Source organism: Lemur catta, chromosome 10, assembly GCF_020740605.2.
Source record: "Lemur catta isolate mLemCat1 chromosome 10, mLemCat1.pri, whole genome shotgun sequence".
Lineage (NCBI taxonomy): Eukaryota > Metazoa > Chordata > Mammalia > Primates > Lemuridae > Lemur > Lemur catta.
This window is the reverse complement of record NC_059137.1, coordinates 10,089,351-10,113,888: the sequence shown is the minus strand read 5'-3', so window position 1 is coordinate 10,113,888 and position 24,538 is coordinate 10,089,351. Positions and strand designations below refer to the sequence as shown.

Sequence of the window (24,538 nt, the reverse complement as noted above, 5' to 3'; positions counted from 1 at the left end):
AATTCAGCTGACAGTTATGGAGTACCAGACCTGGTGCTAGGTCAGTGGTTCTGAAACCTTAAACCTCCTGGAGGGCTTGTTAAAACACAGATTGCTGCACACCCCCTAACCCCCACCCTGAGTTTCTGATTCAGTAGGTCTGAGGTGGGGCCTGAGAATTTGCATTTGTAACAAGTTCCCAGGTGATGCTGAGGCTGTCAGCCCAGGGATCCCACTCTGAGAACCACTGAGCTAGCTGCTTATGGGGAGAGACTAGGTATGCATACTGGTGGCCTTATTTCTCTCTACCAGGGAAAGCATGCCCCACACAAGGAAACACACACACCACGGAGAAAGACAGTTCCATTGAGCAGTAAGTCCTATGAAGAAAATGAAGTGGGAGAGTTCTTGAGGGGGGAAGGCTTGAGAGTAGGGGTGAGTGGCAGTGGAGCAACACTTAGGGCACAAGTAAGTGTCCCTTTTTGTGCAGTTAAGGTTTATAAGGTGGTAAACATACACAAGTAGAGCTGTCTTGGGCTCAGGGGAGGGGACACCTGCAGTGACAGGTGGAGAGGGAAGAGAAGGGGGTCCAACACCCCAGGCTGCTCAGAGGAGGGGCTGCAAAAGAGGCTGGGGAGGAGGTCCTAGTGAAACAGGGAAACCAGGAGAGGAGAGGGTTTGAGAAGGAGGCCTGACCCAAAGCAGATGCAGGGAGGGTGGAGAGGGGCCACCTTGGATTGGGTTACAGGGGGTCCCGGGGACAGCAACAAGACATCTGGATGGAGTATCGAAGCCAAAGATCCCTGGAGTGAGGGGATGGACGGGGAACCAGAGGAGCAGGGGACCACAGACGGTCCTTTGGGGAAGTTTTGCTGCCCAGGGAGCAGAGAAATGAGACGCTCCCAGGAGGATGGTGGCAAGAAGAGGGTGTTTAGAAGGTAGGAACACCGGTGTGGTGGTTCACACCTGTAATCCCAGCACTTTGGGAGGCTGAGGTGGGAGGATGGCTTGAGCCCAGGAGTGTGAGGCTGCAGTGAGCTATGATGGAGCCACTGCACTGTAGCCCAGCAACAGAACGAGACCCTGTCTCAAAAAAAGTGGAAGCTACCGGAGTTGGTTAGGAGCTAACCGGAGAGTTCCAGGAGGGAGAAATGGAAGATGGAAGATGCGGGAGAGAGGGGCTGATCCGTGAGAAGGTCCCTGGGAGAGAAGGCGGTGGCTTTGGGGAGAGAAAGGGCTCACCTCCCCTGGAAACATCCCTCATTTGAACTTCACAATCACTCCAAACGGAGAGCACTATTTTCCTCATTTTACAGATAAGGAAACTGAGGCTCAAAGAGGTGAAGGGAGGGACACGCCCAAGGTCCCACTTCTCATGGAACGGGACTGCGGTCAGTCCCGGCCCGTCTGCTCCTGCGGGCTCGGGCAAGACCGTTTTCTGCTAGCGTGCAGGGGTGCCCTTCGGCAGAGCGCCCCACGGCGGGGACCCGCAGAGAGTGGGTGGGGCGGAGCGGGTGCCCCCTCCGCCCTAGCTCCGCCCCCAGCGGCGGCGGAGAGGGCGCGGGGCTAGCGACAGGGGCAGGCGCGGGGCGCTCCGGGCTGGCAGAGCTGGCGGCGGCGCGGAGCTCGCAGTGTGGCCCGCCCTTCCCAGGCCTGTGCCCGCCGTGCCCGTGGTGCCATGGCCGCGGCCGCCCTCCCGCCCCGTCCGCTGGCCCTGCTCCTGCTGCCGCTGCTGCTGCTGCTGCGCGTCGGCCCCGTGCGCGCTGACAGTAAGGTACGCGCGCCTGCGACCCACTGCGGCTCCGCGGGGAGCCGGGCGCGAGGGGGCGCTGTGCCTGGGGGTGGAGGCCGAGGAGGATGCCCAGGGGCCCGGCGCGGAGGACCCCGGAGAGGGGGCGACTGGACCTGTGACTTAGCACAGAAGCCACAGGGACCAGGATCCGGGGAGAGGAGCGCGCCGGAGAAGCAGCGCTGGAGATTGGGGTGCTTGGGACCCGGAGCCTGAGGAAGGGGTGCCGGGACCCTGTCCCATTCGTGGAGGAGGTCCGCGCTGGCCCAGGGAGGGTGTGCCCAGGAGCGCTGGGCAGGCTCAGTTTCCATGGGAGGCTGACGACGTGAGGGCAAGCCCCTGGGCAACTGTTACCCAGCGACTCCTGGCTTGCGGCAGGCTCTGGGCCAAGGCTTTCAGGCAATGCTGGGGACCCAGAGTCCCCCTGCCCCCACAAGGAACCCACTCATGTAGCCTCTGATGCTCTCGCCAGGGTTCCGGTCCGCCCTCTGGAGGACTAGATATCTCCAGAAGTGACCTGAGCTGTTCTCTGCTTTGGCTAAGAGGATCTGCTCTAGTGCCAAGCAGACCTGGGTTCAAATCCCACATCTGCTTCTCAGCTGATGCCTTCACTTCTGTGAGCCTCCATTTATTCACCTGTGGATATGGGAAGAATAAAAGTACCCACTCCCTGCAGTCGATGGTTTCTAGATTCGGTGAGATCATGCCAGTAAAATATTTAGCACCACACCTGGCACCTGGTATGTGCTCAATAAATGATCCTGTGATTCTGGAATCTTATCGCAGGGACCCCAAAAGGGGAATGTAGAGAAAGCAAACATTTAGCATCAGCCAGAGCTCGGACCCCTACAGGGTGTTCTGGAAATGACCCTGTGAGAGGGAGGACTGGAGGGCCCTGCTCACAGAGCATGAGGGCAAAAGAGTGACTTCGCTCAATGTCTCTCCAGCCTCTTTCCTGGTAGAAGGTGAGTGTCCTGCCCGTGGGCAGATAAAGGGCAGAAGCCACTAGCCACACAGTAAGTGTATGCGTAGTGGGTCCTGCAGACCCTCAGCCTGAAGATTCAGCTCTGGGCATGAAAGCACCCATGTGCAGTCCCGACCATGTACTCCCGAGACAAGGAGGGAATGAATGAGCATTGTTTCCATTTTACAGATGAAGAAGAAACTAGGGTGTTTAGAGAGGCAGCTGGCTTGTAAACCAAAAACCCTAGGTTCTGGCCTTCCTCTGCTATTTGTTTGCTGTGTTACCTTAGGGCAACTCACTGCCCATTTCTGGGTTTCAGTTCCCCCATCTGAAAAACAATGTCCCCCCAACCTTCCTTCCATATGGGGCCCTCTAAGATTCCTGATCTGGCTCAGTAAGAGAACAAGTGAACAGAAAATCCCAGATAACCTGATCAGCGCTTTGTCACCTCTTGTATCTCTGGCTGGGAGGGATATTTGGTCTTGGGCATCCTCTAGGCTGTGCAGAGGGCTGTTGAGCTTGTGGGGGAGGGTTTACATTCAAAACAAAGCAAAGACAAAGAAAACCCAACACCCTGTTTATGTAGTGAGTCAGCCAAACACTTGCTAGGTTTGGGGGGAGGGGTTAGTTGTCCCAGGGCAAGCTGGGGCTGGTGGGGTGGAGAAGCACAACATAGAGTTTGGAGGATGAAGCAGCCAGGGGACTGAGCACGGCCCTCCCCCAGACACCTCCCACCCCTGCACCACTTCAGCCAGCTGGGAAAAATAAAAATCAAGTGATGGGTGAATTTACTCTGCATTCCTTAGCTCAGCCAGACTCCTGCTGGCTCTGCCCAGAGGAGAGAGCTGTTTTCATTATCACCCGCTCCCTCTCCTGTAACAACCCCTCCTTCCTCTCCAAGCCCTTCCTATTTTCCCTGGGGTGGAGGATGAGCCCTTCAGAGGGCCAGCCTGGGACTTAAAGTTGATCTAGGGCCCTAAAGAGTTAAGTTGGCCCCTCCTCAGGCTTCCTGTTCCTGGGAGGTCCATTCTCCCCTCTGGCCCAATACATTCAGGGGTGCAGAGGCAGCTCACCCCCAGGACTCTGTTGGTCTCCTCAGCCAGCTCGTTGTTCAACATGTTTTCATTCCGTGTTTATAGCAAGGTCTCTCCTAAAGTCAATTTTGAGTTTCCATCTAAGGAAGTGCTTTGTCCAGACCAGGAGTAGGAGGGGGACCTCACAGCTTCCCTGGTATTTCTGAAAGCTGCCCAGTGTGGAGGTTGGGATGGAAAGACAGGTAACCATGTGACACCCAGGCATGGCACCAAAGACCTCTGGGAACCTGCTTTTTGCTGTGGGTTCTTGGGATGTGGCTGAGAATTCCCCATCTCTCCCTCAGTTTCCCTATCTGTGAAAGAGCTGCTGGTACCTCACTCCCTCCATGAAGTGAGGGGTAGGAAGGGGGTCTTTGGTCAGCCTACTGACCAGGGGCCTGAGGACAGAGGGAAGGCCAAGACCTCTGGGACCCTGGCCAGGGGAGGAGGAGGGCCTGGAGCAGGCAGGCGGTGGTGTCCGGGGCTGGATCAGATGTTCCCAGCCAGGCTGGTCCCGGGGGCTTAGGTGTTGCTTTGCCTCCGCTCAGGGAGTTTCTGCCGGTGGGTGTAATTGGAAACAGGCTCCGCAGTAGGCAAGGGCTGCATAGTGATGGAGTCCTGCTTTTGCACACCAAGAATGTGAAGCCAGCCCAGCCTCCACCAGGGCTCTCTGCAGGGAAGGTCTTGTCCCAACACTCTCTTTGGCTGGAGCACCCAGGACAAAGCCCTGATGAGCATCCTGTGTGCTAAGCCCCACGTCCAGCACTTACATGCAGAATCCTACAGAAGCCTCGTGGCAATACTCTGAGACTTCAGTCGTACCCCGCATTTGACGGACTTGAACACTGAGGCTCAAAAGAGTCAGGTTGGGGCTGCCCAAATATGCTAGACAGAGGCAGCCTGAGGAGTTTGGAGGCTCCTGGAGCTCCAGGATTCTCAGCCTTTAGTGGGCATCCGAATGGTGTGGGGAGCCAGAGAGAGTCTGAATCATGGGTTGGAGTAGGGCCTGGACATATGCATTTTCCAAGTGTACCCCAGGGCATTCTGAGGCATGTCCTCTAGTTGAGAACTCACGGAAGTGATAGGGAGCTATGGAGGTCTGTGGAGCAAAGAAAGTAACAGATCACCAAAGAGGAGCTTTTGGCAGATTAATCTGACAGATAAGAGCTGCTGTATTGTCTAGGCAGCCGTTAAACGTGACTGGAACCAGAGCTGTGGCCTTGGAGTGGAGAGCAGGGAACAGAAATTGGAGATATTTAGGATAAAGAGTGAGAAGAACATGATAATTGACAGGTTGTCCAGGGTAAGAAGGGAGCTCTGAGATCCAGGCTGGGCAGGAGGGTCGGTGGACACGGGTTTAGGAGAAGAGGCTCAGCCAGTCTTGGATGGTTTGAGTTTGGGGTGCCCACGTGCAGCCAGGGGAAGGTGTCCAGCTGGCACTGTGCTCTAGGGGAGGTCTTTGCCTGCAGGAGATCGTGGAAATTTCCTCATGATGAGGCTGAGCTGGCCGCGAGAGAAGAGGGCAGACCCAACTTCAAGATGACACAGTTTGAGCCTGTTCAGTTGCTAGAACATTTCGCAGCTTGAACGCCCTCTTCTCGACTCCAGCCAGATTTATCCATCTCTCTTCAGAAAAATCCCAAGTACACCCTCATCTCATTGTGGGATTTCCTTGTAAATACCCCAGGACATTTTTAAGCACAAACCACCCACATTTCTAGGAGCTTTGACAGGAGTGAGTGCTGAGCCAGGTTGCAGGGAGAGATGGGGGTGCCGAGGCAGGGACTTTCCTGCTTGGCAGCAACCCCAGCCTTCATGCCAAGGGCAAGGTGGGCCAGGCTCAGTGGGAGTGCCAAGTCCTGTGCCCCCAGGGGCCCCTTCTCCACAGACCCATCTGCCCCAGCTCAGCTGCTCAGGGAGAAGCCCCTGCCTGGTGACTGTGGGTGGTCATAGGAGGGACAACATGTAAACTGAATTTTGGAGTCAGGCTGTGCTGTGTGACCCTGGGCAAGCCCCTATTCTTCTCTGACACTCAGCTTTCTCCTCTCTAAGGTACGGGTGTGGTGACAGCAAACAGAGGTAGGAAACGATGAGCAAATGTGAGGGAGAACCACTAGCCAGGCTTTGTGCCCAGAGCTCTGCATACATCAACTCTGTTCAGACCCACGACAGGCTTATGAGGAAGGGACTGTTATTCTCCCCATTTTGCAGAGGAGGAAGCTGAGGCTCAGAGGGGTCAGGGCCACGTGGGGAGGAGATGTGGGAGCTGGCATTTGAGCCCAGCCTGGCTCTTCACCATGGCACTCTGCTGCCTCCAGTCAAGTGCCACAGGATGTAGCAATCCCAGCGGGTAGGACCCTGCCTGGGCTCCTGGCAGCTGGGGATGGGAGCAGAGAGGCGTTCCTCCAACTCCTGGCCCATGTCAGGGCCCTGGCCACTCGCTTCAGGAGGTAACACCTCATCTGAGGAGGGAAGGAATGTTGCAGTCTGATGTGGAGGCTGCTGCTGGTGGGGGTGGGTGCTGGGTATATGTGTGGGTCCCCAGGAGGAGGGCCTCTCTGGCCTGGCCACACAGACCACACCCACATCTACCTACTGGGCTCTTGACCCCAACTGGGGCCGTTGGTTGGACTGGGAAGGGGTCCCAGCAGAACTGAGAAGGGGGTCCAGGAGACCTGAAGGGAAGACAGTGTTAGGATCCTAGGAGAGGCCTAAGGAATGTGTGGGACCCTGCGCCTGACTGTCAGCGTTCACGGGCAGGGGAGAATTGGCCCTCAGTGCCCAGAGTACACTTCACCCACAGAGAGCCCAGGAGAGAGCTTCCACCCATAGCCACCCTCTTCCCCGCCCTCCTTGCCTCCCCCTTTCTCTTGCTCCCTCCTAGGCTGCAGAAAAAGCAAGTAAACCAAACCTGGGCTCATCCCCTTGAACAAGTCATTTGACAACTCCAGGGCTCAGTTTCCTCTTCTGCAAGACACTGTTGGCCAGGGCACAGTGGCTCATGCCTGTAATCCCAGCACTTCGGGAGGCCGAGGCGGGTGGATCACTTGAGGCCAGTTCAAGACCAGCCTGCTGAGCAACATAGCAAGACCCCGTCTCTACAAAAAATAGAAAAATTAGCTGAGTGTCGTGGTACACGCCTGTAGTCCCAGCTACTCGGGAAGCTGAGGCAAGAGGATCCCTAGAGCGAGGAGTTTGAGGTTGCAGTGAGCTGTGATGATGCCACTGCACTCTAGCTAGCCCGGGCAACAGAGTGAGACCCTGTCTGAAAAAAAAAAAAAAAAGAACACCGCTAAGAATGTCTACCATTGCACCCCACATGGAGAAACAAACAGCTAAACCTCTTTCCAAAATTATTGATAGTAATAATAATAGCTACAATATCCATAATGTTCTGTGTGTTCCTGGCACCAGGCTGACTATATTACTGGTATTCCATGTCTCTGTCCTCATACAGTTCTTTGTTGGGTAGGCACTAGTAGCACCTCATTTTACAGATGAGGAAACTGAGGCACAGAGGAGTTAAGTAATCCACCCGACAGCACACAGCTGTTGGTGGCCTATGGCTGCACTCCTAACCACTGCCCCACACTCCCCAGCACTGAGTGAGTGCTCAGTGAATGTCTCCTCCCTGGGCTCTGTGCCCTAGACTTGCTGCCTCCATCCACCATCTGTCCATACAGCAGCTGGCGGGAGCTTCCTGTGACGCAGATCTAACCGTGGTTCTCCCCCGCTTAAAGCCCTTCCATGACTCCCCCGTGTTTTCAGGAAGAAGCCAGGATCTCAGCCAGCTTTCAGGAGCTGGGCTCTGAGACCCCCCTCAGCCTCATCTCCTGCTCCCTGGAAGCACCATCCGGAGTGAACCACTTCAAAGTGTCAACCAGCACACAGGCAAAAAAGAGAAAAGAAAAACAGAGTGACCCACCTCTAGGCTCCCCAAAGTACTAGGCCCTTGCTTGTTTCCACATGTCTGATTTGCTGTCCCTGGAACACCCTCCTCCTCAAAGATGTGTTCTAAAGGTGCCCTCCTTCAAGCAGTCTTCGTGGGTTCTTTCTCTGGGTTCTCAGAGCTCACTACACCAGCTTCTCCAGTGGCTGAGAAAGTCAAGAGTATACCTCGATCCATTTCTTCTGCACCCCCATCTATCACCCAGCGCCTAGAAAAGGCCAGGAGTGCAAACAGATGTCTGAGGGCTCAGAGTGGAAACAATGTTGCAGGCCCTTCCCTAGAGGGCCCTGGGATGTTCTTGGGCACTGGGCTTGGCAGAAAGCCCCTGGGAGCTCTGAGCTCACCTGGGTCCTGGTGGCTTCAGTGAGAGCTGAGTATCCCTGAGGCCTGGGGTGTTTGTTGTCTGAGCCATGAACAGCCATGTGCCAAGGGCCCAGAGCCCAGGGTGGGCTGGCTGAGCCAGCTAGGGGAGAGGCTGGATGGTCTCCCAGAGCCCAGCAGGCTTGTCAGGGCAAGGCAGGCTAGAGGTGGTGACTGAGCCTGGTATCTGTCACTGATCTCACTTAGCTGACTCCTGCAGACACAAAGTCCTGCTGCCCCCAGTGACTAATGGCCATACTTGGTCATTGGATATGTGGCATCTGGGGGTGGGATTGAGGGAGAAGGAGGAAAGGGAGAGAAACCACTAACCCAGGGTCATGTTATCTCATTTGATCCTCACTCTGAGAAGGCTGGGTACAGAGTCACCCATTATACCATTGAGAGAATTAGGTTCAGAGAGGTTGTATAAGCTGTTTAAGGTCACATAGGGTGTGGGGTCTGTATGATAAATACACATAGGGTCTGCATGAGAAACAGCATAGAGCAGTGATTGCGATCTGGAGCCAAGTCCAAAGACATCTTTTGCATTGAAGTTGAATGACCTTGGACATGTGACTTCACCTCTCTGAGCCTCTGTTTCTTTACTTGCATTAATAATGGCTCAGACTTAAGATGCACTCAATATGTACTAGGGCCTGTTCTTCACCTATATTAACTCATTTAATCTTCACACCAACCCCAAAAAACAGGAGCCCATTTTAGAGATGAGGAAACAGAGGCACAGAAAGATTAAGTTGCCCACAGTCTCACCCAGGCTCCAGATTCCATGCTCTTAACCCTGTGCTCTAGCATGTCTGTAAAAGGCAGCCTCGTTTATCCAACAGATATTTACTGAGCACCTACTATAGGCCAGGCAGGGACTGTTCTGAAGATATAGGAAGGAACTAGACAAACTCTGCCTCTAATGGTACCTAGAGTGGAGTGGGAGAGACAGAAAACAAGGAAATACAGACATATTTCAGGTGGTAGTAGGTGCAATAAAGAAAACAAAGCCACTAGATAAGGGGATAGAGAGCAACAAGGTGGGTGGTCAGGAAAGGCTTCCCCAAGGAGGTGACTTGTGAGCTGAGAGCTAAATGATATGAGGGAGTGAGCCACAGGAACATCAGGGGGCAGGAGTTTCTGGGGGAGGGCATCACATGTGCAAAGGCCCTGTGGCTGGAGTGGAGTGAGCCATTGGAAGGAAGGAGCAATAAAAGAAGTGGTTGCAGGGAGCGTGTCAGCTCACATGGGCCTTGAAGGCTGTGGTAAAGGGCTTGGAAGGTAACAATACTTTCCCCCCAACACACACACAGGTATTGAAAAGCATATGCACGTGAAACCTAGCATATAGTAATTGCTCAATAAAAAGTCTCCATATTTCTTATTATAGTAAAATAAACAACAAAATTACCATTTTAAACTGTACAATTCAGTGGCATTTGACACATTCACAATGTTGTGCAGTTACTGCCACTATCTAGTTCCAGAATATTTTCATCACTCCAAAAGGAAACCCCGTGCCCATTCAGCAGTTACTCCCCATTGCCCCCTCGCTCTAAGTCCTGGTAGCCACTAATCTGCTTTCCGTCTCTATGGATTTGCCTATTCTGAATACAGTGTTTCATAGACATGGAATCATACACTATACGGCCTTTTGTGTCTGGCTTCTTTCCCTTAGCGTAATGTTTCCAGATTCATCCATGTTGTTGCATGAATCATACTCCATTCATTTTTATGGCTGAATAATATCCCATTGTACTCGTATGCCACACTGTATTCGGTGGATGAATATGTGGGTCGTTTCCACCTTGTGGCTGTTGGGAATAATGGTGCTGTGAATGTCCACGCCCAAGTCTTTGTTTGGATACCTCTTCTCAGTATTCTGGGTAAATACCCTGGAGTAGAATTATGGGTCATGTGGTAATCCTATGCTTAATTTGTTGAGAAACTGCTAAACTTTTTCACAGCTGCCATTAATATTTTAATTGTTGTTATTATTATAAGGCCTGTATTTCCCTGTAAGGGTCGCTCCCTTCTCCACCACCTCTGATGGCGCCTCCTCTCCCCCAAGGCCAGGCGGGCTGGGTTCTAGGACCTCGCCCCTCCCCGCCACAGCCTTGGCCAGCAGCTCACTGGATCCCCTCGTGCCACAGGTGTTCGGGGACACGGACCAGGTGCGGATGACCTCCGAGGGCTCCGACTGCCGTTGCAAGTGCATCATGCGGCCGCTGAGCAAGGACGCCTGCAGCCGAGTGCGCAGCGGGCGGGCACGGGTGGAGGACTTCTACACGGTGGAGACAGTGAGCTCGGGGGCCGACTGCCGCTGCTCCTGCACCGCGCCGCCCTCCTCGCTCAACCCCTGTGAGAACGAATGGAAGATGGAGAAACTCAAAAAGCAGGCGCCGGAGCTCCTTAAGGTAGCCTTGGGCGGGAGGGGGGTAAGTGAGTGGCTCTCCCGGGCCAGCGCAGGGCCATCCTTCCAGGGAAAATACCGCATGCTCTGGGAGGCAGGGGCTGTCACCACCCCATTTCACAGATGAGGAAACTGAGGCTCCCTGAGGGAAAGCTTCTTGCCCAAGACTGTTCAGCCAGTAAGTGACGGAGGCAGGGTCTTTGGCTTGTTTACTCAGTGCAGCCCTCGCCACCTATTCCAGTGTCTGTGTTTCACCCAAACCAAGTCACCTATCGGCACCGATCTGTGTTTTAGATCTTGTGGCATTTTATTGTTTTTAATGTCATATTTCCTGTGTTCAAGCACTACCCGAGCACGAGATCCTGTGCTTCCTTTACACATTATTTCTCTGAATCCTTAAGTCCTGCTGTGAGATAGGGTTCCTTGTCCTCGTATTGGTGAGAAAACTGAGGCTGAGAGGAGTGAGGTAACTCGCCCAAGCTCACGTAACAATGGGCAGCTTCAAGTCTACACCATACTTTTGTGAGAATTAGAAAAGGCCCACGCTCCCATAGGCATATTAGAAAGAGACGTCACCTCTGGGGGACACGGCCCCATGCCAGGGCCCACCAAGGTGGCTTGGTTAGGCGAGTGCAGGCCAGATCTCAGTCCCCACAGCCAGCCAGGCACCTTTTTGCCATTGGTACTACACTTATCTGGGTGCTTGGTGGGCATGGTAGGCCTGGGATTTGAACCCAGGGCCTGCTATATCAAAAGCATGTGTTCTAAATCACCTTGCTCTCTTGTCTTCCTTTTTGTAAAGGACCAGATTATTTGGTATCTTTTGAAAGTATCTTTTTCTCTTATAACTTCTTCCAAACCTGTGTCTGTTTTGCCCGTGTGGTATCAAAAACTGCAAAAGGTCTAAGATGTCACCCTACTTGTAAGCTAACCTGTTAGCCTGCCAGCATCACGGATGCTGGCAGAAGATACAGCCTCCTAGGTCAAAGACAAGGGACTTTATTACTCACAGCAAATCTACGGTTTCTAGCACTGGCTTTCCCGGCTCTGGTTCCCGTGGGGTGATGCAGTGACGCCCAGACAACACCTGCACTCACAGTAGGGTGTGTTACGGAGAGGAGCCCCGAGCTTAGAGCATCCAAACCTTTTGTAATGGGCACTGAGCGTGCCTGAGCTTTCCTCTGGAGGAGGGACACACCGTCTCTGTCTCCCTGGGCTGCTCACTGCACAGTTCGATGGCTCAGGACAGACACAGCACCTCTGCCTGTGAGACATACGTAAAAACAAAAGACTCGTGAGGAATTATCTCCCAACATTTGGCTAAAAATGTTTTCTTTAAATTCAACTTTAGTTTTATTTTTGTTAATACCTGATTGGATGCCAAAACTCTCAAAATTGGGGAGGGGTGGGGGTGAATTTTAGGCTGAGTGGCCTCTTGACTGCCTCTCAGCAGTCCCCGGAGCCTCCCTAGAGCCTCACTAGGCCCCTGCGGACTCCAGGCACTGAGGACATAAGCCAGTCTTCAGCTACAGGGACAAACCCGATTTCTGCTCAAGTTGACTTCTCAGTCACTGGATTGTAAGCTCGCTTGACGTGAGGACACACAAAGCCCTTTCATAAATGCTGCCCAATTCAGTCCTTGCTACAACCCTTACGGTGTTGGCTGTACTTGTGGGGAATCTGAGGCCCAGAGAGGGGCTGTGACTTGCCTAAGATCACATAGCAAGAAAGTGGCATTGCTAAGATTTGAACCCAGGAATTCTCTGTCATGTCCCCTTGCCCACTAGAGGGATCACTAGGCTACCTGTCAGCCAGGAGCCCATGTCCCTTAGGCCTTTTCAGTGCACGGTCACCATGGGCTCTTGTTCAGCCTTACAGAACTGGAGTAGGGCGATGGTGGGATTGGAGGAGGAGAGGATGCCCTGCCTCACTGGTACCCCAGGGGCAGGAGTGGGTACCTGGAGGGTGCCCAGAAAGCCCTAAGAGGAGAGGGGTACAGAGGCTATAGGAGACAGTTTGGCGCCCCCTCCCTCAGCAGGAGGTTCCCGGCATGCATCCCCCAGGGGAGGAGGTGAAGGGAAGCCCATAGGGTGGGGCACCTGCCCTGTAGCCTACCCCGTGTTCTGCCCAGCCCTCCCCTCAAGCTGATAACTCCAGCTGTGATTTGGCCTTAGTCCCATGGCTCTGGTAAGAGACCACACTGTGGGCAGCCTGTCCCCTGCCCCACCTTGGGTGGGCTGGCTGCAGGGTGTGTGCCTCTCACCTCTCCACTCCTCTGTCTTCTGGATGTGGCCCCCCAGGAGTCCCCAGGCTTGTGAGGACATAGCTGCTGACCCCAGTCATGGCAGTGTGATAAGGGCTGGGCCGAGACATGTCCCAGGGACCATGGGAGCCCCAAGGAGGATAATGAGGGATGGGGCTGGGCCTGGAGGGATGTGTAGGAGTCCCTCAGGCAGGGAAGACAGGAGGGCATTCTGGGTGAGAGGGAGCGGGTGGATATCTCATGCCTTCTGTCTGCTCCGGCCCCATTGGCTCCGGCCCTTCCTCTGACACAGTGCTTCTCAGGATGACCAGCTTTTTAAAAAATCAAAAATCTGCCAAGGACCAATACTTTTGTGAAATACTATACAAATGAATTATTAGGAAAATGAAATGACATAAAAGTAGACATGCAAAATATAAGTCCAATGTTTCATTATGAGAGTCAATAGATAAAAAATTGCTCTGTCAAGTGGCTCTGAAAGTTCCTGAAAACTTACTCTCATTTTCTGTAGTTATTATGTCACAGCCTGGTAATGACAGTTTGAACCAGCACTAACCCGCAGATCACGCTTTGATAGCCAGACTGGAACACGCCGGGTTTCCTCTCCGCTGCAGTTCTGAGCACAGGCCGTACCCTTTGCTTAGACTGTCCTTTCCCAGACACCGTCACTGAATTAGTGCTCCTCCTGCAGAGCTCTGCTCAAACAGAACGGCCTCCAACAGCCTTTCCTAACCCACACCTGCTGACAGTCAAGGTCAGTGCCCCATCCTTAATGACATGGGCACCTGTGTGTCACTGTGTCCCCTGATCTTGGCATCTGTACGTCACTCTCTGTATCCTTGATAGCCCACGAAGGACCACGATGGCCCATGTTTGTCTTGCTCATCACTGTAGTGCCTGGCCCAGAGTAAACATCTACTGAGCCCGAAGAGGAGGGCAGGGGCATGTCATGGAGGGTTCAAATGCCAGGCTCAGGAAGTGAGAAGCCACATGTGGACAGTGGAGAGCCAAGAAAGTTATCTAGCAGGGGAGAGACCCTTGTCGAAGCCAATCTTGGTGGCCACGGAGGCAGCACAGTGAAGCTGGGAGCTGCCATTTAGCCCCCCAAACAGTAATTGTCGTTGCTGGCATTCACGATGCCCTTGCTGTGCTCTGCCCTGTGCTGAGCTCTATCTGGACGTTGCCACTCCTTACCACTGCCCTATTGCCCCATTTCAGCTTCCTTTGCTGAGAAATGTCTACGGCCATGGTTTTCAAACTGTGCTCCACAGAGCCCTAAGGGTCCCGTGCAGCCCCTCAGACCCGAAGTGAGGCTGTTGCGGAGCAGAGAAGGCACTGGGCCTACCCCTGCTTCTAGCAGAGACTCCTACCCGTTTCTGCTTTAGAGATCAGATTCCGCTCAGAGAAAAGCTCCCTGGCTTAAAACAGTTTGACTATCCCCTGGGAGAGTGGGAGTAACACTGTTTTGAAAACAGCTGGCCAGGGCCAGACAGCAGCACTGGCCTGTGCAGGGCCTGAGAAACCAGGGCCTGAGAAACGCTGCGGGGCTCCGAGTGGGGCCACGCGGGAGGGTGGGCAGAGGCACTGCCCTTCCCGAGCAGCCAGGCAAAGCTGATTTCCCAACTGGCCCCTTGTGCCAACGTTTCCCAGACACTCTGGCATCTTGGCCATCTGCAGGGAGTGTCATATCCTGATGAGGTGTGACAGAGAGGAAGAGGGGAGGGCCAGCTGCAGGGCAGAGCCCTGGGCTGGGCAAGGGAGACCTGGCGTCTGCTCCAGGTCCTACTGCTGACCTGTTGTGCAAGGCTGTCCTCCTCTCGTGGCCTCTGTTTCCCATCTGAATACATGACAGGAGCAGGAGAGAGGTTTGTGTTTATACAAATCTGGGTGCTACTCCTGGCGCCACCGTTTAACAGCTGGGCAGCCTTGGGCAAGTCACCTCCAAGCTGCAGCTTCTCAGTCTGGAAAATGAAGGTAGAAGTTGTCCATACCTGTGTTAGGTGGGGTCACTAGAAGCAGGCCCTGAAGCCAGTGATTTGTAGGCGAGTGATTTACTACAGAGCACTCCCAGAAAAACTGGGGTTGACGTGGGAGAGCAGGGGCGGGAGAGGAGGACGCCCCGCAAGGGTGTGGTCTCAGGCACAGTGCCAGCCTAGTCTCATGCTCAGGGGAGCTCTGGAGTGGGAAAGATGGCTCGGTTCACCCCCACTGGAACTAGGGAGCCAGACTGTTAGATGCCCATACCAGCCAGTCAAAGCTGCTCTTTGATGAGAGTCCCAGATACAGGCACGGAAACAGAATGAGGGATCCCTGGGGACCTGGACAAGCTCCTCCAAGGGGACACTACACACCTCATGGGGTTGTTACAAGGATTAAGTGACGTAACTCATTAAAGCCCGTAACATAGTGCCTGGCACATGGTAAGGGCCCAAAAGATGGAATCTGCTGCTTTTTTTGTGCTTATTAGCCGGCTGGGGCTAGGGAACAGCGGGGGCCCACGCAGCCCACTCCAGGCTCTGGGGCTTGGGAGTTCTTAATTGCAGTGAGACTCCTTTGGCACCTGCCATGCCTGGCTGCCCGCTGCGCCCTTTGCCTCACACTCCCCCTGCCCGGGCAGCTGCAGTCCATGGTGGATCTCCTGGAGGGCACCCTGTACAGCATGGACCTGATGAAAGTGCACGCCTACGTCCACAAGGTGGCCGCCCAGATGAACACGCTGGAAGAGGTAAGGGGGCTCCCGCCAGAGGCCAGGCTGGCACAGTGCTGGCGGCCAAAGGGGCCTGGACAATTCTGGCTTGACCCTGGTAGCCATGGGAAGATGGACTCCAACAGGGAGTTCGCGGAGGGAGGCGCAGGCCGCAGGGTCCAGTCTTGGGGGAAGAGGTCGCTGGGGCTCAAGGGCCCGCAGGAAGCTGGAAGGCTGGGTGGAGAACCTGAGGCATCTGCTGGTTTTATGAAAGGGGTGTGGGGACGGCTGGGACTTGTGGTTGCCCTCAATGCACCAAGATCAGGGCCCACACGCGGCACAACTCTGGGGGCACCATTCGCTAAGATACCATGTCAGTGCTGCCGGCTGGGTTGGTGCAACATGGCAGGACTGGCCAACCCCACTGAAGCTGGGCTTGGGCAGCATGACTGTCCCAGTACCCAGCTGAAGTGGAGACAAAGGTGCTGAGTGTCCTGGCCTGGTCAGGGTGAAAGTGCTATAGGGCTGGGCAGGTGGCTGGGACTGCTCCTTGGGGACAAGGACAGAGTTGGATGAACGTGAAGGTCCAGCTGCAGGTTCAGCATTCGCATCTCTGCTGGCACAGCCTGGCCTCCGCCTGTTTCCTGCATGCAACCTCTGCTGGGCTGCTGGGAGTCTAGGGACATGCAGCTGCCAGGAGTGGGTGTGGGGGCTTCCTTTCCCGGCTTCCTTTACAGAAGGAGGGGGCATCTGGGTATCCTGTGCCCCAGGGTAGGAGATTAACCCCTTACTAACCCAAAAGTTGGGATCACAGTGGCTTTAAGTATTCAAAAAGTGTTTGTGAGTACCTACTATAGGCCAAGCCCACGCCAGCATGGGAGAAGGCTGACATTTATTGAATTTTGTCCGTGCTCCAGTATTTCCTGTGTACTTAGTACGTGCCAGGCTCTCCTGTTGCTGGCTCTGAAGTTATCCTCCTTTGATCTTTCCTCTTGTAATCTCAGGAAATATTAACCCACTTCACGTAACTCCGAGCCAGACGATCTGGAGGGTACGTTTCCTGGGCCTGGAACAAATCAGAAAAGATTTCCACAACCACAAAGAAATGATTTTTTAATTATCTTCTGTTTTACATTATCTGTGCTTTGCTTCTGTTAACCATGGTTTACTGAGTGATAACCCTATGGAAAAAGAAAAAAAAAAGCTTTCTGCTCACCCTGGGAGGAGGAGCAAACAGCCTTATTCAGAAGCCAGCTCCCTCCGCCAAAGGGAAGAACCTCCCGGGGTTGGGCAGCAATTGGGGTCCCAGCTGCCCACTGCTCTCTTCCCTTATGCCAGTGGTTCTTAAACACGGGTGGTTTTGCCCTCCAGGGCACAGTTGCCACTAGCTGGAGAGATTTTTAGTTGTCACAATTTACACAGGGGACAGGGTGGATGCTACTGGCTTCTACTGGGTGAAAGCCAGAGATGCTGCTGAACACCCTACAGTGCACAGGACTGTCCCCAACAACAACTATATCTGGCAAATGTCAATAGTCCTGAGGCCGAGAAAATCTGCCTCACACACTCTGACTTCTGTCATCCCTGGGGTCATGTTTAAAATGTGCTTTCATATTCCTCAGCCTTTCTCGGCCTCACACTGAACCTGCGGTTTAGTTGTTATTATGATAGGACCCATTTTACCAGCAAAGAAACTGAGGCCCCGACAGGTACTTACTCACCCACAGTTACCCAGCCAGGAAGTGGAGAGCAAGGGTTTGAACCCAGGTGTGTCTGACTCTTGCCCGCTGCCTCTTGGTCCCTGAGCCTGAGTCACTCAGGACTGACTGGATGTACGTCACTTTGCTCTGTGACAATTTCTGTGAATGAGATTCTGAACTCACAATTCTGTTACTCCACAGCTTCTTAGCTTCCTGCGTCTGATTCTAGTCTCTCCTGCTTTACCTGAGAAGTAGACTCAGACCAAGGAATCCCAGGCATACCCCAGACCCACTGGGGCTTTGGGGACCTGGGACTGAGGCCTGCCAGGCCAGCCAGGTTTCCTGAGTACTGTTTAATGGACAAGGCCAGCTTGGGCAACAGCCCACAAAGGGGATCACCAGGTAGGGAGGGATTCACAGAGCGAGGAGCATCGTGGCTCTGAGCAGCCCATCTGTTCCCAGCAGGATTCAGAACCAGGAGTAGCTCCAGGGGGAGGGGTGGGAGCCCCTAAGGCTAGGCAGGGAGCCAGGGCCCCAGTGAGGGAAGATGGAGTGGGCAGGAGAACAAGCCTGGGAGGAAAGGCAGGCCCAGTGCCACCGGAGGAGCCTACGGGGCCTGGGAGGAAAGTTTGAGCCTTGGAGACAAGGAGGGAGCAGAGCTCACCCACAGCAAAACCCCAAAGAGTTTCACTCCATATAAATGTTGGAATATTTTGTAAAAGGAAGGTATTTATGTATTTATGTGTTACTTATAAAATTAAAAAGTAATTTTAGGCTGGGCACGGTAGCTCACGCCCATAATCCTAGTACTGTGGAAAGCCGAGGCAGGAGGGTCACTTGAGGCCAGGAGTTCAAGACCAGCATGCGCAAGAACGAGACCCTGTTTCTACAAAAAGTAGAAAAAATTAGCCCAGCATGGTGGCACGTGCCTGTAGTCCCACTACCCAGGAGGCTGAGACAGGAGGATCACTTGAGTCTAGGAGTTCAAGGTTGCAGTGAGCTGTGATGACGACGCCACTGCACTCCAGCTTGGTCGACAGAGTGAGACTCTGGTTTAAAAAAAAAAGTAATTTTAAGGTAGCAAAAAGTTGGAAGCAACTTAAATAACCATCAATAAGGCTAAATATATTATGGCCTACCAATACAATGGCATACGTGTAGCAATTAAAAGGAATAGGGAGCCCTATAGATACAGATATGGTACAGTTCCCAAAATAGGCTGCTCAATGAAAACACAAAGCGCTAAAAAAATAAATAAATACATAAATAAAGACTGGATCTCACTGTGTTGCCCAGGATGGTCTCCAACTCCTGACCTCCCAAAGTGCTGGGATTACAGGCATGAGCCACTGCACCTGGCCTCCCATTTATATCTTTTTAATTTAGTATCATGAACACGTATTATCTATTTTTCATTCCTTCACATTTTAAATTTACAAAGTTGATGACAGCAGGGTCTCTTTGAGCATGCTTTACTCCACCCATGCTTGCTGGTGCCACCCCGCCTGCACCCGGCCTGCTCAGGGGACGGGGCAGCAAGGCCTGGTGGCTGATGCTGGGGTGTCCCTCTGGTCTGGGGGTTTGGAAGAAGCTGGCCTGGGAAAGACCTAGAATCCCACCCCCACAGAGCATCAAGGCCAACCTGAGCCGGGAGAATGAGGTGGTGAAGGAGAGCATGCGCCACCTCAGCGAGCAGCTGAGGCACTACGAGAACCACTCGGCCATCATGATGAGCATCAAGAAGGAGCTGTCCAGTCTGGGCCTCCAGCTGCTGCAGAAGGATGCGGCGGCTCCTGCTGCAGCCGCAGCCACTGGCCCTGGTAGCAAGGCTCAGGTGAGGGCTCTGATCATTGGCCAGGTGGTGGCTGGGCTTGGGAGCACAGTGTGCCAGGACCTTGGCCCTGAGGGCCAGCTCAGTCGGGGTTTGGGGCCATAGTGCAGGGCTGAGGGCTGGCAGGGTCGGGGGCAGAGGTGCCTGCTCTGCAGCAAGCACAGCCGGCACAGGTGAGCAGGGGCAGACGTGGGGATCCAGCCGAGGGAGCTGGTCCCTAAGCCAGGTATTTGGTAATATTCTCATTCCCAAGTTTCCAAAGTAGTGGGGACAAGTTTGTGAAGATGACACTCCCTGCCTGGTCCTGAGAGACCAGGTCAGCTGCAGTAAACTGCTTCTAGCCTCCCCTGCTGTGGCTGGGCCCCTGGCTGGGTCGGGCCTCAGTCATCCAGCCCAACCTGGTGTGGAGAATCCCTGCACCAAACACCCAGACATTCTGTCTTCAAGCTCAGAGCACAAAGTGAGCAGAGGCACTGGCTTTGGTCACTAGGCAGAGCCACCCATGACAGCTAACACATCTTTATGCAAATTTAATAAAGGTCTTCCCTTTAGGCAGACGCATTCCAAAAATGGCTGTCCATCTAAGCACGTAGATTAGAATAAAGAGCTACCTTGGGGTGAACGCGTTGCCCAAAGGCTCCTTCCTATGCTGGACGCACACTAGGGCGTGTGGCTTGGCGAATGGAGCGCAGACCAGACGGCAGCCCCATTCATGCACCATCGGCCAGTAGCCCGCAGGGCGACACGAGCCATGCCACTGTCCACAGTGGCCTTGTTTCTTGGTGAGTGGCAGAAAAAGGGAGCTGACATCTGTGGACTTCCTACTCAAACTTGACTTTCTCACAGACATTATCAGTTAATCTCATAACCACCCGGAAGGAGGGATGACCCCTGCCCATTCAGCAGATGAGGACACATGGAGAGGTCACATAGAGAGGGGATGGCTGAGCCGGGACTGGCAGCCGGGTCTGCGTGACTGCCAAGCCCGCCCTCTTCCTCTCTTCCTCTCTACCTCTCGGCCTCCTGTTCCTGTGTTGACATTGTGATAATGGGGACATTCATGTCTGCATCTGGGGCCACCTAGCTACCGATAATGCCTGGAGGAAGCCTATGCCCTGGGCCAGAGCTGGCTTCCTGCTCACTCTGGTGCCGGTCTGCAGGCGAGAATGAACCCGTTTTGGCAGTGGCACAGAAGGCTTCTAGCTGGATACTGTACTTGCCGTATCTGCCTGAGCTGCTGCCTAACAATGGGTGATGTCACAGGCCCTATGTTCTTGGGCCAAGCCAGCATCAGAGGCATTTAAATGGGAAGTGAAAATAACAAAACTCACAAAATGTTAGAAACTGCATGTCCTAGAGGTAGAGTGACCAACCGTCCCAGTTTGCCTGGGACTGAAGGGTTTCCCAGGATGCAGCAAATTCAGTGCTAAAATTAGGAAAGTTCCAGACACACTGAGATGAGTTGGTCACGCTGCCTAAGGGCCCAAGAAACTTTCCCCTACTCACGCTAGTGAGAGAGACAAGGCTAGGAAGTCGCCCCCCCCCCGGGAGCTGAATGTTCTAGTTAACCCCCTGGGGAAGAGTGGGCAGGAGCTGGGAGATGGGTCAGGAATCCAACTCATCAGGTTGGGCTCCAAGCCTGCAAGGGAGCTAGAGAGCTAAGTGGGGAAACCGAGGCAAACCAGTCATGAATGCAGCCACTGTGGGAGGGTATGAAAAGCTGTGACTTCAAGTACACCTGGGATGTGGGTCCTGAGCAATATGACCACATCTAGCCCCTGCATGCTGAGCCCCGTGACCCCTCACAACATCCCTTCTACTGTCCCTCCAGTTTGACACTTCCCTTTTCCCCCAGGACACGGCTGGAGGGAAAGGCAAGGGCACCAGCAAATATGGCATCGTGCAGAAGAGCTTCGTAGACAGGGGCCTCCCGAAACCTAAGGAGAAGCTGCTGAAGGCGGAGAAGCTGAGGAAGGACAGCAGCAAGAGCAGAGTCCTCCAGCCTACAGCCAAGCCCCGGGCCCTGGCCCAGCAGCAGGCTGTGATCCGGGGCTTCACCTACTACAAGGCAGGCGGTCAGGAGGTGACTGAGGCGGTGGCTGGTGAGTTGGAGAGAGGTGGGAACTTTGTGGGTGGGGCTTGCTGACGAATCACACCTCCCAGGGATCCCTTCTTCTCCTCCGCAGTCAGACTGCCCAGAATGCAGCCCCACCATTGATCACCCACTGGGTGCCTTTTCCCATCCACACACAAGGGGGATGACACCCCACTCATGAGGTTGCAGGGAGTGAAATGGTTGAACCAACAGGAAGGGCTAAGTTTCTTCCCAAGTATTTAAAGCAGTCTTGACCTCTGTTGGACTTCTCTTTGTTCATTCATAAATTTGCTGAAGGCCCACCATGCACCAGGTGACAGGGAACAATGTAAATACGGTCCCTATCCTCACGGAGCTCACAGTCCAGTGGGAAAAGCATACCTATGACCAAGCAGCTGCCACAGGTGGGGGTGGGAAGACACAGGGCTTTAGGAAGTGACGCGGGGCTTTTCAGCCTGGCCTCTTCAGCCCCTCCCACTTCTATACCCCTGAGGAAGAGCCCACAGACTCTTGTATTTTTCCTGCAGCTCCCTGCTGGGTCACAGGGAAGGGTAACAAAGTGATTAACTGGGAAATAAGAGGCAAAAGTTCCCAGATACCCCAAATTTCTGAGTCTCACAACCCTTTGGTTGTGGCTCCTGAATCCCCCCCCAGACCCTCCCAGAAGCCTGCTCTCCTCTGATGTCCCTGCGCAGTGTCCCAAACCTACTCCTCCCCTTCCTGGGTCCCACTGACCACCTCCTCTGGTGAGGCCCTCTGCCCAGCCCATGTCCAAGGGGGCTGGAAGGTAGAATAGGCAGGGACCAGTCTCCTCCAAGAACCCCCTTGTTTCTTGGCCTCTCAGGGCTCAGGGGCCTCTTCCCCCAGCCCCTGGCACCAGCTGCTGGCCCCCAGCCCTGCCAGCTCAGCCTGGCCACAGCACTGAGCCTCTGACCCCTGGCTGGGGCACTGCCCAAGAACAGCTGCAGGCATCTGACTCCACCAGTGAGGCCTGTGGGAACGAGTGCCCTGCCCTGGCAGGCTGCCGAGGCCAGGCCCCACAGTGGCTTCCCCTGACCAGAGGGACTGTCCTTGTCCAGGCTAGGGCCCAGGCTCCCAGGGCTGCCCTACAGCAGGGCCCGGCTAACCCCCTGTGCAAAGAGGAAGCCCAGCAGGGAGAAAAAAGGAAGAAATCAGGTCATTGTCCTCAAGTCAAGGGGTCTCTGAGCTCCTCCCCTGGCTGGCCAGGCAGTCCCCTGGGGCCAGGCCATCATGGTAACAACAGCACCATTCTTTTGTCCCCGATGTCACAGTTTTCTGAGTCCTTTCACACATGCCACTGCATTTGATCCTAGCAGCAACTGCATTTTCCAGGGGAGAGGAATAGGAGAAAGTCTGTAAAATGGGAGCAAGCGTTTCTGGCTTCTGGAATTGAATGTAGGAAATGAAAGAACGGGTACAAAGTGCTTGAGGCTTAGGAAGGGAAGGGATCTCATATTTGGCACCTCATACTTGCCAGGACCTGTGCAAGTGATCTATGTACGTTTCTCGCTGAGCAACACCGCGGCCTGCCATGGGCCTCATTGCTCCCGTTCTCAGGGGTGGAAGTGAGCCCAGTGAGGCAGGGGACTTGGATGGGACCACCCAGCTGGGGAGGGGTAGAGCTGGGCTTGGCACCCTGATAGTGAGGCTGCCCTTCACTTCCCCGGGGTGTGGGGAGCTCCCTGAAGGAGCCCCTTCCCCTGACTCCCCCAGGGCTCCAGAGCTGCTAAGAACCCAGTGGTCTCTGGGGAGACCTAGGCAGCAGGGGGTACTGCTGGGGGGTGAGCACAGGGTCTTCTCTCTGCAGACAACACCCTCAAGGGCACTTCCTGGCTGGAGCAAGTACCGCCCAAGGTGGAGGGCAGGCCACCCGAGCCCAACTCTGCGGAGCAGGATGAGGCTGGGCCCAGGTCCTCAGAGGAAGAGGCCTTGGCCCCTGGTACCACCTCAGACCCTGTCTCCACCACCACCACCACCCCCCTGACTCCCACCACCAGTCCCCTGCCCACCGAGCCACCTTCACGCCCAGAAGTCCCCAGCCCAGGTGAGTAGCCCCACATGCCCATGGCCAAATCCAGCCCACGGCCTGTCTTGTATAGTCCTCAAGCTAAGAATGGTTTTTACATTTTTAAAGGGTTGTTAGAAAAAACAAAGAGACAAAGGAATAGAAGTATGTGTTCTACAGAGCCGCAGAGGTTTACTGTCTGATCCTATACAGAAAAACGTTGCCAACATTTAAAGCACTTATATAGATCCTTTTGTCGTTCATAAGCGTGATGATTGGGTTTTCACTTGCATGCGTGAGATGTGCCTTCCGCAGTCCTTGTTACGACGTTGGCACATTACCTGTCTCACATGCAAAAAATAAAAAAATAAAGTGCTTATAAAACAGGTAGTATTGTTAACAAGTTCTTCTTAAAATGACACTTAGAATCCTGTCATCAAATCTAGCAACTGTTTTCATTTCTTTATTTCCTCTTTCAGTCTTTGGCCCTGTTTTTATCTTCCAGTTTACACTTTTGACTTGTGTCTCCTGGTAGAAATCTTCCTCATTAAACCATCCATCCCATTCTTCTTGAGGGCATTTCAGCCGTCTGTGGTGACAAGCCTTCAAAAACCATTCCTTGCTCTCGTCCAAATGCATTCCTCTTCTAGGAATTTTCCTGAAGGATCCGCCAGCGATATGGACAACAGCTGCCACTCGGGCGGTTGCATCACAGCACCATTTCTAATGTCAGGAAACTGGAAATAACCTCAACAGCTGACATGGGAGGACTGGTTAAATCAATTTGAGGGCACAGCTGCCTGTGGCCTGGCAGAACCTTGAAATCACATCATTAAAAGGCTATTTAATGATGTGAGAAATTTCTCAGTGGAGGGAAAAAACAGGATACGTAAAACTATATATTCATAAAAGTCACAGTTTTTTAAAGTATGTTTGCGTGACTGTCCGTGCAAAGAAAAAAAGAAAAGGAAGGAAATATGACAGGTTTGGAATTTTCTTTGAATAATGGAACCTTTTTTAGGTTTTTACTTTATTTATTCTTTAGGGTTTAAATTTTTTTATTTTTTTAATTGACAAATAAAAATTTTATGTATTTATGGTATATAACATGATGTTTCAATGTATGTAAACATTGTGGAATGGATAAATCAAGCTAATTAGCATATGTATTACCTCACATACATTTTTTTTGTGGTGAGAACACAAAATCTACTCTCTTAGCAGTTTTCAAGTATGCAATATATCAAACTTACTCCTCCTGTCTAACTGAAATTTTGAATCCTTTGACTAACATCTGCCCAGGCCCTTCACCCCCTGGTAACCACTGCTCTATTCTCTGCTTCGAGGATTTCAACTTGTTTAGATCCCACAGATAACGGATAATGGAATCTGAATGCTTTCTATACT

General features: G+C 53.4%; 1 protein-coding gene, 1 long non-coding RNA gene and 1 other non-coding gene across 5 annotated transcripts in view; 2 read left to right on the top strand and 1 right to left on the bottom strand.

Moving 5' to 3' along the window:
* Positions 1 to 1,563: 1,563 nt before the first annotated feature.
* Positions 1,564 to 24,538, top strand: part of OLFML2A (olfactomedin like 2A) — a 29,198-nt gene continuing 6,223 nt past the window's right edge. Inside the window, exons 1-6 of one of the 2 annotated variants that reach the window (XM_045562691.1) lie at positions 1,564 to 1,753; positions 10,271 to 10,534; positions 15,411 to 15,518; positions 18,807 to 19,013; positions 20,866 to 21,112; positions 22,934 to 23,170. In XM_045562691.1, coding sequence (XP_045418647.1) covers positions 1,658 to 1,753; positions 10,271 to 10,534; positions 15,411 to 15,518; positions 18,807 to 19,013; positions 20,866 to 21,112; positions 22,934 to 23,170 — 1,159 coding nt within the window. In that variant the 5' untranslated portion in view covers positions 1,564 to 1,657. The remainder of the gene's footprint in view (positions 1,754 to 10,270; positions 10,535 to 15,410; positions 15,519 to 18,806; positions 19,014 to 20,865; positions 21,113 to 22,933; positions 23,171 to 24,538) is intronic. The other variant, XM_045562692.1, reaches the window with a different exon arrangement.
* On the bottom strand, positions 9,826 to 16,558 carry LOC123646058. 2 transcript variants are annotated; one of them, XR_006737781.1, is made up of 4 exons: positions 16,328 to 16,558; positions 14,587 to 14,754; positions 11,541 to 11,794; positions 9,826 to 10,476 (listed from the first exon to the last, which is right to left on the bottom strand). It is a non-coding gene; the product is annotated as an uncharacterized LOC123646058 (long non-coding RNA). The 2 variants fall into 2 exon arrangements; XR_006737780.1 differs by lacking the exon at positions 9,826 to 10,476 and having other exon boundaries at positions 10,737 to 11,794.
* Positions 23,379 to 23,482, top strand: LOC123646805. The gene has a single exon (XR_006738053.1). It is a non-coding gene; the product is annotated as a small nucleolar RNA U13 (small nucleolar RNA).